General features: G+C 41.4%; 1 protein-coding gene across 1 annotated transcript in view; it reads right to left on the reverse strand.

Annotated features, from left to right (window-relative positions):
• Positions 1-15196, reverse strand: part of TLE5 (TLE family member 5, transcriptional modulator) — a 489246-nt gene extending 474050 nt beyond the window's left edge. The window contains exon 1 of the mRNA XM_044054792.1: positions 15033-15196. Within this exon, the coding sequence (XP_043910727.1) occupies positions 15033-15196 (164 nt within the window). The remainder of the gene's footprint in view (positions 1-15032) is intronic.
• Positions 15197-16052: the final 856 nt, after the last annotated feature.

Genomic DNA, 16052 nt, shown 5'->3' on the forward strand with positions numbered 1-16052 from the left:
TTTTGTTTGTCTGGCGAGAGGTAAGCCATCTGGGCAGTTGTATGCAAGCTTGCACCCAGGAATGTTATCTTTTGAGAGGGTACCAGCTGAGATTTATTTTTGTTTATTGTGTACTCTAGGCATGCTAGAAGCCTTTTCACAAACGCCAGGTGTCGTAGAAGGGTGTCCTTGTTCTCTGCTTGAATGAGACAGTCGTCCATGTAAGGATATATTTGAATACTTCTTTGTCTGCAAAATGCAATTACTGGTGCCAGGCACTTTGTAAAGACCCTGGGTGCAGTAGATAAGCCAAAGGGCAGTGCAGAGAATTGGTAATGCATTAAGCCAGCCTTGAATCTGAGGCATCTTCTGCACGACTGTCTTATTGGGACATGCAGGTATGCCTTTTTTTAAGTCTAAAGTCACCAGCCAAGCATTCCTGCCCAGCATGGGCAAAAGTTGTTGCAAAGTGAGCATTTTGAATTTTGGAATGTCCACGTATGTGTTTAAAATCGATAAATCCAGTATTGGCCGCCAGGCCTTGTCCTTTCTGGGTACCAAGAACAGTAGAGTAAAAACCTTGTCCTTTTTCCTGTTCTGGTACTGTCTGAATGGTCCCCATATCCATGAGGGACGTAACCTGTTTCTGAGCCTCTGCCCATTGTTTTTTTGGCAGGTCTGGCCAACCATTTGTCATTGGCAGAGTGTGGAAATGGAATCTGTATCCCTGTGATACGATGTTCAGTACCCACTTGTCCTGGGTTATTAACTGCCAATTTTGAGCAAAAAGTGCTCATTTTCCCCCTATGGGTGATGCCAAAAGTTAAGTGCTTGGTGTAGGCAGAGGAAGTAATTGGGATAGCTTTCTGTAGGTTTGCGCTTCATCTCCTCCAGATTTGGAGGTGGATGCGTCCCATTGCTTTGACTTGTATGAGTCTTGAGCCTGGTACCTGGAACCTTTAGGGCGTCTGGATTTGCCCCTTTGAGTTCTGTCTGACACAGGAAAGGACCAATTTTTTGTAGGCCAGTGTCTACTGAATCTAGGTGGCTGAACTTGTAAGAAATCTTTAACAGTTTGCTTAGACTTAGCTTTGTCTTCCATTTTCTTTAAAATCTCTTCTGCCTTAATACCAAACAGAGAATCATGCTGTAAAGGTGCATCTAGCAATTTAGCTTTAACATGATCAGGCAAATTTTGTTCCTTTAACCAGGCATGCCTCCTAATCACAGATCCAGTAACCGCGGCCCTGCAGGAGGCCTCTAAAGAATCAAAACCACATTGCAAAGTATGCTTTCCAACTTGTTCAGCTGCATGCAATAATTCCTGCAATTCCTTATTTTCTGCACATTCTGAAATTATCATTTTCTGTTTCAGCAATCCCATAACATGCTGTTGGTACTTCAGCATATGAAATTGACAGTTTAAGGCCCTAATTGCCAAGGTTGCAGATGTATAAACCTTTTTTCCCCATCTGTCCAGCGCCCTTGAATTTCTGTCGGAGGGGGTAGGGTTTTTGCTGTTGAGGCCTTAACTCCCTTTGGACCATGTGAAATAGTTTCAGGATCAGCAGCAGGGTTTCTAAATAAAAATTTATGAGAGTCAGGGACCCTGTAATACCTGTCAGGCTTACTGGGAGCCGAAGGTAAAGAGTCAGGGGTCAGGCTTGACTCCGAAAAAACATCATCCACAATGTCTAACACAGGGGGAATGGCTAAAGGTATGTGCTGAGGGTGAAGGAGGAAATCCCTGAGCCTCTTTTTTGATTCTGAGAAGTCTTGACTCTCCCAGTGAAAATGCTCCCTCAAAATATGCAAGGTTTCGCCAAATGAATAATCCTCAGGAGGAGATGCAGATGGAATAGACTCCTCAGCATCAGAATCCTCATAGGGAGGTAAAGATAATTCCTGATCAGACGAGGAATCAGAAGAAATGGAAACCTGATCTGAAGATTCAGTCAATGTCTTGCCTAGGCCTCTTATCTAGAGGGGGATGGGTACCCCTGATCAAGGTAATAAGGTCTTCAGCCATTTTGATCATCTGTTTTTTAGGCATAGAGGCCTGTACACGTGGCTCAGGCATCGTTTTGTTTAGTTTTAGAAGGTGTCTTTCCCTTTGGTTTTGCAGCTTTCGTCGGTTTGATATAAAAATGTTGAGGTCTGAATACACCCACAGAAGCTGGTGCCTGCTTAGCGGCTCCGGACCCATCCGAGGGAGATACATCCGTCGGTCCAATACCTTGAGTATCTTGCCGCATGCCGGACTCCACATGGGTGTTGGTAGAGGCCTGCGACTCGAAGGTAGCGGGTATCAGGGGCTGCAAAAGCGCCTCACTGAGTACCGGCAAACCGGCGGCTGGCTTAGGAGAAGCTTCGTCGTCGATTTTGGACCTCGACTGCCTTTCTCTGTCCTTTTTTGCGTTTTTTATGTACTCCGGTAGTCGGATTGCTATCCGACGACATCTCTGGGTAGTCAAATCTGTTTCCAAAAGACTTAGATGCAAAAATATACCGACGCTTAATAGTGCGTTGGTTAAATCTAGCACAAAACCGACAGCCAGGCACGTTGTGATCAGGGCCTAGGCAAGGAATACAGTATAAATGTAAATCCTTATGAGGTATTTGCTTCCCACAAGTAATACAATTATTAACTTTTTCTGACATCGGTAAAATGCATGAAAAAAGTTTCCCCAACGGGGTACTTAGCTTTACTGAAGACTTCGGTTCTGAAACTCAAACGCGAATATTTCAGTAGTCAGCCGACCGGCACTTGCGAAATGCTTCTGCTTCGGGCACCGCGCGGCAAGAAAGACTAAAGAAAATGTCATCGGCTGCATGTTTTATACCCCTGACGACCCGACGTCATGGAAGAGATGACAGCAACCGACGCAGGACCCAAGACTTTGGAATTCAGGCCAACTGAGGGCAACCTGCCAGCAGATTACCCAAATGTAATGACTGCAACAGTGGAACACGAAGAACATCTGAAGACGCGAAAGTGTTCATCTGTTTGTGTCGAACATCGGTAGTACGAAGAACTTCCTTAGAAGCCAGTGCCTGCCCATCCAAGGTAGAGACTTCTGCAGGTTCCATAGTCGAAGAGTCTCGTGGCATACCGGACTCCGATCGGGTCTCGGTAGAGGCCTGCGAATCAACTGAAGCGGGCATCAGGGGCTGCAAAAACACCTCACTGAGTACTGGCGAACTGGCAACTAGCTTAACGGATAGTTATCGGCAGCTTTGGACCTGTGTGTTCTGTCTCTGTCTTTATCCTTATGTTTTTTCGGAATATCGGTAGTTGGATGGCTCACCGAAGCCATTTCGGAATACGGAGATCGAGAATGAAAGTATTTAGCGACAAATAGGGCCTGACGACGAACAGTTTGGGTGTTGAACAATGCTCAAAACTGACAGTGAGGTACGTCATGGTCTGGGCCTAAACAGGTGACGCAATAAGAATGGAAATCACAGTGTGGTATTTGCTTTCCATACGCAAGACAATTGTTAACTTTTCCTAACATCAGTTAGAGCAAGAAAAAAGGATCCCCAACAGGGTACTTAGCTTTAGAAGACTTCAGGATGATTCAATTCATAAACAAAAACTCAGGAAGCGGCCGACCTGCACTTATGCGAACTGCTTCTGCTTCAGGCTCCTTGGCAAGAAACACTGATGTAATGGCGTCGGCTGCCTGTTTTTATACCTGACATCCGTCTTGGAGCGACAGCAACCGACACATAAATACTAAGTCTCTGGTATTCGGGCTGACTAAGGACCACCTGCAGTCAGATAACCCAAGTGTGATGACTGCAACAGTGAAACACGAAGAACATCAATTAGTTCTCAAAGAAACCCTGTCTCTGTGAAAATTGAGAAAGGGTTGACTCACCATAAGAGCTTGCAACTCAGACAATTTTCATGCAGAGATCAGGGCAAGCAGTACTACTGTTTTACATGTTAAGAACCTCAAATCAGCCAGATTAGCTGGTTCAGACTGAGCAGGTGTTAGCTTCTCTAACTCAACATTAAGTCCCAAGAAGGGTCCAATGGTTTTCTTGGAGGCCTCTTAAGGAAAAAAAAAAACCTTTCAAAAACATTATAAAATGAGAAAACCTTGAAAAAGGAGGATCCATGGGCTGACATGCTGAAGCGGCTAATAAATGAACCCTGGAGGAGTAAGAAAGACCACATGAATATCACTCTCACAAATACTGTAAAACCAGAGAACAACTAGCCCTAAATGGGTGCTGGTTATATTGTTGTTGGCACCAACTAGAAAACCTTTTCTATTTCCTAATATCTGACTTTCTAGTAGCAGGCTTTCTTGCATCCATTAGTACCTATTGCACATCCTCAGTAAAGAGACACCTAAAGGAAAGTAAGACCCTATCATCCAGGCTGCCAGCTGAAGTTGATTGAGGTTGGGGAATATCAAACACCCTAAATTTGTGTGAGTAGATCCATTCTGTGAGGAAGCTTGAGGTAATTGCCCCTGGCCATTTCCAAAAGAAGGGAGAACTTCCTGCCTGAGCCAGAAAGGGAGACACAACAAAGATCTTGGGGGATTTCTTCCGAATCTTCAGAAGTACCCAGGATACCAGTTGAAAGGGTGAAAAGCATACAGGAACATTCCTGTCAAAGAAAAAAAAACTCTTCCAGGCCTTCCAGCATGAAGCCTTGGAGCAGAACCTTGCCAGCTGATTTAGAGAGGAGGCAAATGGGAAGTTCATCTAGTAGACCTAATGATAGATCAGCGTGTCTTCCAGGATTTGATCCAGTTTCCATTCATGAGGGTCTGCCCTTCCCTGTTCAGCTTGTCTGCCACATAATATTGCTCTGACATGAAGGATGCCTGTAGACTGAGACTGTGTTGTGAAGCTATATTCCCAGGTAAACAAGTCTAGTCTGCAAAGGGGGCACAACTTGGTTCCCTCTGTTTAAATATGTACCACAACTGTGGTATTGTCTGAAACTACAAGAGGTCCCATGGACCAAAGATGATTAAGAGAGTGGAGTGCCTTGATCAAAGCAAGCATATTTTTCATATTTATGTGCTTGCATCTGTCCTAGGTATCCCATACACCTTGCACTATTATCCCTCCTGAAACTACTCCCCATGTAAACTCAGATGCCTCAGATAACGGAATGCTTTGGAACAGGGAGGGATAAGAGAAGACCTGAAATTAGGGATATTTGTTATCGTCACCAATTAATTTTCCTGCTGACAAACCTCAGCACTAGGATTGGAAAAGATAAGGGGTACTGATGCTGAGACCAAACAGACTTCAAATACTACTGTAACTCAAAAACAGTTTGTATCAATTGTTCACTGATGAATCTCAACTACATTTTAACCATGTTTAGTATACGTCACCATATTTTAAAGTTGTACTATGCTCTACAGCTGTTTTACATCTGTTTTCTTCTTGTCTTGCGTCCTTAACTGGACTAATGTCTATATTTAAATGCTATGTTTTTTTAACTGTATAATGCAAATAATAATGTGGAGCTTTTTTCCCTGGGCCTCTGCTGAAAATGGACCTGTGTCCAGTCAGACTCTCCCGGTCAACAAATGTAAATAAATAAATAAAAATACTACTATATCCTTCTCATGTGGAATCTTGCTAGGGTTATCAGGATATCATAGGTTATCACAGATGCCATGAGACCCAATTATGACAGTTTAATAACATTATTTAATAAATCAGTTACTAAATGACCTTGATGGATATAATTTCACACAGAAGTTATACTACTCTACATTCTAATTTGTTATAACAATACTTTGACAAATTATAAATATATATTTGGATATTTTAACTGTCATACTGTAGGGTCTTAAAGCTATGAATATGTACATATGTTAATTATAAACGTGTATTGTATTTACTTGGTACATATATGAATATATATTAGCTACAGTGATCTAGTTCTGTTTACTATTTTCATGAGTGATAAGAAAGGTTATATACAGTATGTATAACTTATACTGAAATAAGCAGCAAAGCTTTTCTGAAAACTGGTATTAGAAGACGTATGTGTGTAATTAAACTTATAGCAGCTTCACACTTAAGTTTAGGCTAAACTCTTTAGAGAATTCATATTAGGTTATGATCAGGACAAGTGTAAGGCTATTATACAGCAGGGTTTCTTGTACATATTTTTAATTGTATGTTAGATCTTGGTGCTTACTCCATAACAATATTGAGTCATTATTTTAGTATACATTACTGCTCTATTTGAAAATTTACTTTATCATATAACTAAGCAGTTGCATTAGACTGACAAATGGGATTGTCAGAAAGTAGTTTGTTTGATTGTGTTATCAAACTAGGATAGGTGTTTAAATGTTAACAAAAATAGAATACAAAACTGAAGGCACATAGGATGAAACTAAGCACAGACAAGACAGTGGTAATGGCAGCAAATTGGGGAAATCAGAAGAAGTTGAGAATTGAAATAAAAGGGAAGATAGTGGAACAGGTAAATAGCTTCAAGTATGTAGGAGGGGTGGTTGAGGAGAAGGGAAGTCTGAATGAAGAGGTCAAAGCTAGAATCAGAGGGGCTGCAGCCAACTGGCATAGAGAGTGTCAGGTGTAGTAGTCTATGACAGAAGAAGGCCAAAGAAGCTGAAATGTAAGGTGTACAAGACAGTGGTGTGACCAATACTACTGTATGGTACAGAAACCTGGGCAATAATGGCAGAACAGTTGAAGAAGCTAGAGGTGATGGAATGACGTGCCTGAGAAGTGTGGTAGGATGCACACTGTGGGACAGATGAAACGAGGACATAAGAGCAGAAGCCAAAGTAGCTCCAATCGCAGAAAAGAAAAAAGACAACAGATTATGGTGGTTTGGACACGTGAAGAAAAGTATAAAACAATCTGGTGAGGAAGATTTGGGACAGACAGCAAGGAGGTAAGAGGAAGAGAGGACGTCCAGCAAAGAGATGGATGGATTGTGTGAAAGAAGATCTGCTACAGTCAGGCATGAGTGTTGAAGAAGGCAGGAGTGTGGCACTGAATCGAGAGAGTTGGCAACAGTTAACACGACACCCTGACCCCACGTAGAAAAATGGGAAAAAGGGGGCTGATGATGATGATTCCCTCTACCTCATTTAAAATTAGAAAAGGTACAAAACAGGGATGTCCATTATTACCATTCATGTTTGCTCTAATTATACAGTCTTTGAAATGAAAACTTTACAGGTTTATCTTTGGCAGAAGATCTTGTTTCAAAAATTCAACTTTCGGCAAATTATATTCTTCTTACAACTGGTAACAAAAACTTCATTGATTCATATTGTTAGTTCTATGAAACATTTTGACACTTTCAAGTTTAACTTTTAATCATCAAACTAATACTTTATTGATTAACAAGAAAGTTAAATAAAACTTTAAAAAAATAGCAATTTTAATCATGAAAGCACATTTAAATACCTTGGTAGTATTATAAACATCAAACTGTAAAGATATGTTGTTAGCTAATTTTATTACTGAAAAAAATTACACAATTAAGAAATAATTGGGATAACGTTTTTCTTTACTATGGAAGAGCATCCAACTTTAAATAAAATTGTAATTCTTCCAAAAATGTGTTTTTTATTCAGTCATTAATATTCTTCTCAAATTTCTTTAGTATCCAAATAAATCTAGGATCTTTACTGATTGGTACTGTAGAGGTTGGGGTGATGGGGGAATAGGTTTTCCTAATACTGAACTATATATAGCTACAGTTACTATTAAAGTAATAGCATTATGGATTAATAAATCACATGAGTCAAAATGAAAGACAATGCATGATAAAAATTTACTTTAGTAACAATAAATGTATTACTGTGTATTATACAAAAAACGCATCTTAACAGTTTTAATGGGTTTTAAAAAGATTGTATGAATTGAAATAATATTTTGTTCCCATTATTAGAAATATCTTTTCTTTTAAGAAATGTATTTTCTCTAATTACATTACTAAAAATGTAATGTTTGCTTTACTTCCTATTGCTTATACTAATAAATGCTTAGAAATATAACTTTAATAAAATGTTAGGACTAAAACAAAATAATATAATTTACTGGTATCAATTCTTAGATTATAATAAATCTCACTCTGCAGAAAACCTTCTTGCTGTAGTTCAGATTTTAATAACTTGTTAATTCTGCAGATTTGTACGGAATATATTACTAAAAGTAACATGAGATACGATTTGCATTTGGAATCTTTGCCTATGATTTTAGAATTTTTAATTAATGTCAATAACAACTTGGTTAATAAGTATTATTTATCCAAGGTGTACAAGATTCTCAGACCCTTTTCTTATTCATCTAAATATTACATTTTGGAATTATTCTACAAACAATTAACCTTTCTCAGATGAAAATAAAAAATAAGTTTTAAAATCTAGACTAAAAACAAGATCTTCATTATACTGGAATTTTTTTTTTTCATAAAAATATCTGCATAGAGCTTATATTACACCGAAAAAAAAGTACAGTTGTGTACCTACCATAAAAGTAGATGTTCGAATGTATTCACTGTTGCAGTCATTACACTTGGGTTATCCTGCTGGCAGGCTACCCGCAGTTGGCCTGAATTCCAAAGTCCTGGTCCGGCGTCAGTTGCTGTCGCCTCTTCCCTGATGTCAGAGCGCCAGGGGTATAAAAGATGCAGCTGACGCCATTTTCTTCAGTTTTTCTTGCCCCAGATGTCAGGTGCTCCCAAAAGGGTAGGCTAAAAAAACATTGTTAATAAAAGTATGCACCAACATAAATACCTTCATCTACAAGCAAATACACCACATAGGTTGTACAGGATAGAGAAGTACAGATAAGTCCCAGCAAAGAAGGGGTATGGTGGGTGGGTAACCTGGTCTGCAACAGTGAATACACTTGAACATCTACATTTATGGTAGGTACACAACTGTACTATGTTCATCGTGTTTCACTGTTGCAGTCATTACACTTGGGTTGAATCCCAAAGCTGGGGTAGGGCGGCTGGGTCTAAATAGAATTAGGAGTGGCTATAAGGCCCTGCAGAACTGCAGTGGCAAAGCCTGCTCTGGATTTAGAGTAGAGTAAAGAGGTAAGTGGTAGTGCTTGGTAAAAGTGTGCACTGAAGTCCAAGTTGCAGCCTCCAAAATATCCCTGGTTGGTACTCCTCTGAGGAAGGCTGCTGAGGTGGCTGCTGCCCTGGTAGAATGTGGTCTAATGCCCTTAGGCACTGATTTGCCATGATGTGAATAGCAGAAACAAATGCAGTGTCCTATCCATTTTGAAATAGTCTGCTTTGAGATAGCCTTTCCTTGTGATCCTGCAGCATATTCCACTAAAAGCTGCTCAGTCTTTCTGAAAGCTTTAGTTTTGTCCAAGTAGAAGCGTAGATGTCTGTGTATGTCCAAAGAATGCAGAAGTCTCTCCCCTTTATTCTGTGGGTTTGGATAAAACGTAGGCAAATGAATGGTTTGGTTAAGAGCCACAGTGGACACTACCTTAGGCATAAATGTTGGGTTTGTCCTTAGAGAAACCCTGTCCGGATGGAAGGTAATAAAAGGTTCCACAGCCATTAATGCCTGTAACTCTGAGACTCTTCTCGCTGAAGTTATTGCTAGGAGCAGAGCTGTTTTCCATGATAAGAATTTTATCTCAGCTGTATTGTCTGGCTTAAAAGGAGGCAGTGTGAGTTTTTCCAAGACAAAATTGAGGTCCCATGCAGGTATTGGTGCTCTCCTTGGAGGTCTTATGTTTTTGCCCCCCCCCCCGAGGAACTGCCTAAGCAATGGATGTGAAATTGGTGGTTCTGTATTGTAATGAGCTGAAATGGCAGAGGCATGGATCTTAATTGATGAGAAGGATAGGCCTTTGTCCAGCATCTCAGTCAGATATTGTAAAATCTGAGGACTATCTGGTACAAGCGTGTCAATTCCTTGCGCCTGATTCCAAGCACAGAATCTCTTCCATTTTTCTGCATAAGATTTCCTGGTGCTGGGCTTCCTGGCCTCCAAAATAACATCCATAACCGCTTTAGAGAGAGGTGTACTCTGAATGGTTACACTATCCGCCATGCAGCTAGATTTAGGGTTCTGAGTTGGCTGTGCAGGATCTGATTGTTTTGTTGGGTCAGCAAATGAGGAAGTTGAGGCAATGTCCAGGCTGGGCCTTGAGACAAGCTCCTTAGGATTGGGTACCAGTGTTGGCGTCGCCAATCTGGGGCAATTAGTATAATTTGTGGCTTCTCTTGTCTGACCTTTAGGAGTACCTTTGGGAGGAGAGGCAGTGGAGGAAAGGCATATACTGTAAGGTTGTTCCAGCTGAATGACAAGGCATCCACTTTCCATGCTTGTTTGTGATAAGTCCTTGTGCAGAATCTCTGAAGTTGGCAGTTGTGAGTGGAGGCAAAAAGATCTATGTCTGGGCATCCCCATTTCCTTGTTATCATGCTGAAGATTTGTGGATCTAGTTTCCACTCGTGAGGATCCATGAGGTTTCTGCTTAGTTCGTCTGCCAGAGCATTTGTTTTTCCTGGCAGGAATTGTGCTTGCAGGTACGTAATGCTGTGTTCCACAAAATCATGGCTTGCCTGCAGAGGGGGTAGGAATGTGTGCCCCCCTGCTTATGTACCACATAACTGTGGTGTTGTCCGTCTTTATCAGCAGCTGTCCAGGATGAAGTAGGTCCTTGAACGCTGTCAGGGCATTTTGTACAGCTAGCATCTCTTTTTGATTGATGTGAAGATGCTTTTGGCTTGGGGCCATGTGCCCTGAATACATTTTCCTGCCATGTGGGCCCCCCAGTCATAATCTGACGCATCTGTTGTTAGTGTTTGCCTGGCTGTGGGTAAAGTGAATGGCTGTCCCTTGTTGTGGTGACAGGCCTGTTCCCACCATCGAAACTCCTGTTGCAGGCAGGGAATGAGTGAAATTAATGATTCCAGGCTGTGGCAATGTTGAGTCCAAACACTTTTTAGATACCATTGTAGTTTCCTCATATGCAGTCTTGCATATGGAATTAGCAGAATGCAGGAGGCCATGCAGCCCAGAGCCTGCAGAATTTTTCTTGCAGATAACTGGGTCTTTGTTGCTATGCTTTCAAAGTAAGAAGTCAGTTGCCTTTGTTTGTCTGGCATGAGAAGTCATCTGGGCAGTTGTATTTAAGCTTGCACCCAGGAATATTATCTCTTGAGAGGGTACTAGTTTTGATTTCTTTTTGTTTACTGTGTACCCTAGGCAAATTAGTAATCTTTTTACAAATGCCAGATGCTTTAGTAGAACGTCTTTGGTCTCTGCTTGAATAAGGCAGTTGTCCAAGTAGGGATATATCTGAATTCCTCTGTCTGCAAAATGCAATTACTGGTGCCAGGCATTTTGTGAAGACCCTGGGCGCAGTAGATAAGCCAAAGGGCAGTGCAGAGAATTGGTAGTGCATTGAGCCAGCTATGAATCTGAGGTATCTTCTGCAAGATTGTCTGATTGGGACATGCAGGTATGCCTCTTTGAGGTCCAAAGTTACAAGCCAAGCTTTCTGCTGCAGAGTCAACATTTTGAATTTTGGTACGTCCAGAAAAGTATTTAGAATAGACAGGTCCAGAATTGGTCTCCATGCTATGTCCTTTCTTGGTACTAAGAAAAGTCTTGAGTAAAATCCTTGTTCCTGCTCCTGTTGTGGCACTGGCTGAATGGCCCTCATGTCCATGAGAGATGTTACTTGTTTTTGTGCCTCTGCCCATTGATTGTGTGGCAGGTCTGGCATACCTTTTGCCTTTGGAAGGGTGTGAAAGTGGAACCTGTAGCCCTGAGAGACTATGTTTAGGACACATTTGTCCTGTGTGATCGTGTGCCAATTTTGTGAAAAAGTGTTAGCTTTCCCCTAAGGGTGCTGCCAAGAGAAAAATGCTTGGCATTGGCAGAGGGAAGTAATTGGGACTGTTTCCTATATGGCTGTGATTTGTCTTCTCCGCTTTTGGAGGTAGAAGCACCCCACTGTTTGGGCCTGTATGAGCCCTGAGGCTGTTGCCTGCCTCTAAGGCGTCTCGGCCTCTTTGTGGCCTGTCTGACACGGGAAAGGACCAATTTTTAGAAGGCCAGTTCCTGCTAAATCTGGGTGGCTGTACCTGTAAGAAATCCTTCACTGTCTGCATAGATTTAGCTTTATCCTCCATTTTCTTCAACACCTCTTCTGCCTTAACACCAAACAAAGTATCATGCCGTAATGGAGAATCCAATAACTTTGCTTTAACATGATCAAGCAGAGTGTGTTCCTTTAACCAAGCATGCCTTCTAATAACAGAACCTGTTACAGCGGCCCTGCAAGAGGCCTCCAGTGAATCATAACCACATTGCAAAGTATGTTTTCCCACTTGTTCAGCTGCATGCAATAAATCCTGCAATTCCTTGTTCTCAGAACATTCAGAATTTGTTAACATTTTCTGTTTTAACAGAGACATTAAGTATTGCTGATATTTAAGCATATGAAACTGACAATTTAAAGCCCTTACAGCCAAGGTAGCAGAAGTGTAGACTTCTTTCCCCCATCTGTCCAGTCCCCTAGAATCTCTATCTGAGGGGACAGGGATTTTAGCAGTGGCAGCCTTGACCCCTTTGGGACCTTGAGAAATAGTTTCTGGGTCAGCAGCAGGGTTTTTATATAGAAATTTATGAGAATGTGGAACCCTGTAGTATCTGTCTGGCTTAACATGTGCAGGAGGTAAAGAGTCGGGAGACAGGCCAGACTCTGAAAATACATCATCTACAATGTCTAGAACAGGTGGAATAGCAAGAGGTCTGTGCTGAGGTAGTAGAAGAAAGTCTATAAGCCTTTTCTTAGAATCTGAATAATCTTGGCTCTCCCAGTGAAAATGCTCCCTTACGGTATGCAGGGTTTCCCCAAATGAGTAATCCTCAGGAGGAGAAGCTGAAGGAATAGATTCTTCAGCATCAGAATCCTCATAGGGAGGAATAGAGTACCCCTGTTCTGAAGAGGAGTCAGAGGAAATGGAAACTTGATCAGAGGAATCATATTCAGTATCTTGCCTAGGCCTCTTATCAGGAGGGGGATGGGAACCCCTGATCAAAGTAATTAGGTCTTTGGCCATTTTGAGCATCTGTTTCTTAGGCATGAAAGTCTGTGCTGGAGAATTCTGTACTTGTTTCCTTGTCTTTAAAACTGCTTTAGTCTTTGTCTTGGATGCTGAAGTTGGCTTGATATAAAGCTGTGTAGGTCTAAAAACACCCTCAGAAGCAGATGCCTGCTCAGCGGCTCCGGACCCAACTGAGGGATTAGTTTCCGAAGGCCCAATACCTTGAGTATCCAGAGGCCTAGTTGTCTCCACGTGGGAGTTGGAGGCGGCCTGTGGCTCTGAGGTAGCGGGTGTCAGAGGCTGCGAAAGCGTCTCAATGAGCACTGGCAAACCAGCGACTGGCCTAGAAGAGGCTTCGTCATCGGTTTTGGACCTCGGATGCCTGTCCTTTTCTTTCTCCTTGCGCTTTTTATGAATTCCGGTCGTCAGTTGTTCCAACGGCATTATATAATTAAACCTTCGGCCAAAGTACTGAAAAGCAAAATCGTACCGACGCTTAATAGTGCTTTGGTTAAATCTAGCACAAAACCGACAACTAGCAATGTCGTGGTCAGGGCCTACGCAAGGAATACAGTAAGAATGAAAATCCTTATGAGGTATTTGCTTCCAACAAGAAATACAATTATTAACTTTTTCTGACATCGGTCTGGAGCAAGAAAAAAGTTTCCCCAACGGGGTACTTAGCTTTATAGAAGACTTCGGATCTGAAATTCAATTTCGAAAATCTCAGGAGTCGGCCGACCGGCACTTGCAAATTGCTTTTGCTTCGGGCACTGCACGGCAAGAAAGACTGAAGAAAATGGCGTCGGCTGCATCTTTTATACCCCTGGCGCTCTGACGTCAGGGAAGAGGCAACAGCAACTGACGCCGGACCAGAACTTTGGAATTCAGGCCGACTGCTGGTAGCCTGCCAGCAAGATAACCCAAGTGTAATGACTGCAACAGTGAAACACGATGAACATCTGCTTTAGTGTAGAAAACCAATAATATTAAGTGCTGGAGATGGTGTCTTGGATATAGAAGCAGACTGGGTGCTATGGTATTTCAATGTAAGATAATATCTCCCTTTTGGAAAGAAGTTAATAATTGTACTTGGGCATTATGGTCAGACAGACGCAATATTTCTAAATCACCCGTCTTATTTAATGTTCCAATTCCTGCGAGGACACAAGTACCTCCTCTCTTTGGTCTATTCTAACTGCAGCTATACCTAGAAAAGTAATTAAAAACTGGAAAAATAAAAGTACACCCTCATTTTTGGAGTTCATTAATTTAAGGAAAATAGTTTGTAAGAACTGATTATTTACTAAGGATAAGAACTTCAAATAATATGCATTCTTATAAATCCTGGCTTACATTTAGAAATCTGCTTAAAAAATATTGTTAGTTTAGTATGTTTTAAATATTTTGCTATTTGGGTTATGGATTTTTGTATATAGTTATAGGGTTGTTACATTTTTGTCTTGTTTTTTTCTGTTAAAAATGTTAATAAAAAGTTCTTTAAGAAAAAAAGGAACCTCTCTCAAAGAATGGCCTGACACAAAACTACACGGCTCACCAATATGATGCTGTCTCTGTACAGATGCGTAGCAGTTCTCTTATGAAGTCCACAAGCAAACCTGGATCATACCTTGCAACATGTGACCAAGACGCTTCTTTTTCGAGAGAACAGAATTCCATCCTGTCCAAATGTAATAATTCCCAAGATACTTCCCTCAGCTCAACAATGACATGATCTATCGATTCTCATACTGACTCAAGCCCAAAGGTAGACCTTACAAATCTGCTACCACCAACCACTTACACAGAGCCACTATAGTTAGGTACACAAATTCTGGTACTATTCCCTCCTCACAAGGGCGTAAATATTACAACCGCTACATTATAAATTTCTGTCATGCTTAGTTTTCAATTGCAGCCCTAAAAGCTGCTTGAAATGCAATGAAGTTCAGTAACCAAAAGTAATATGTGAATATCTTAAACTCACCTGTGGTACTGTGCTTGCAAAAGCTGAAACTCATCCTTAATCCGATCACAGGAATCGGATGTTGTGAACTTCAGCTGCTGTGGCAGATGGGAAGAAGCCTTAAAATGAGAAATAAATGACTTAGATAAACATAAGTAACAGTTTTGCTCTCTCATATGAAACATGTTCAGCTCACTACTTAAAGGTCTGTTTTCACATGAAACTTTACCATTTTGGAGAGCTATTACCATAAGCATGGACCAGTTAACATCCAGAAAGAACTGTCCCAATAATAGGACAAACAGAACACACCTTTTTCCACAACTGTATTCTCTTGCAAGAGGAAAAAGCTTCAAGACATATACTATCGGCTACAAACTTTTAATACACTTTTTCCAAAGAGCTGCACAATCAATAAACTGCTAACGGCAAAACAACAAAATACTTCAAGGCAGTCGGTCATAATGACCTACAAGTAATGCTCAGCAATTTAAGTAATAGTACAGTTATGTGCACTTACCATAAATGTAGATGTTCGAGTGTATTCGCTGTTGCAGTCCTCACATATGGGTTATCCGGCTCCCGGTAGCCCTCAGTCTGCCCGAATACCAGAGTCTTTGGTAAAATGAAGTCGGCTGTAAAACTGATGTCAGAATGTCAGGTATAAAGGGAGGCAGCCGACGCCATTTCCTCAGTTTTCCTTGCCTTAACTGTCAGGAGGCCCCCAAAAGAAGGCTGGCCCAGGAAGGAAACACCCTGGACACGTCATACAAAAAATAAAAATATGTAGTCTGTGCCTTAGGAAAAAGGGGAATGGAGAGTGGCAAACCAGGACTGCAACAATGAATACACTCGAACATCTACATTTATGGTAGGTGCACACAACTGTACTATGTTCTTCGTGTTTCACTGTTGCAGTCCTCACATATGGGTTGATTCCCAAAGCCCAGGAAAGAGAGTAAGGGAGGAGGAAGCATCACAGACTAAGGGATGGTACAAAGGCCCAGCAAAACCAGCCCTGGATTTAGAAAACAAAGGTAT

This window comes from Protopterus annectens, chromosome 13.part0, assembly GCF_019279795.1.
Source record: "Protopterus annectens isolate FY-2018-M chromosome 13.part0, PAN1.0, whole genome shotgun sequence".
Taxonomy (NCBI): Eukaryota; Metazoa; Chordata; order Ceratodontiformes; family Protopteridae; genus Protopterus; species Protopterus annectens.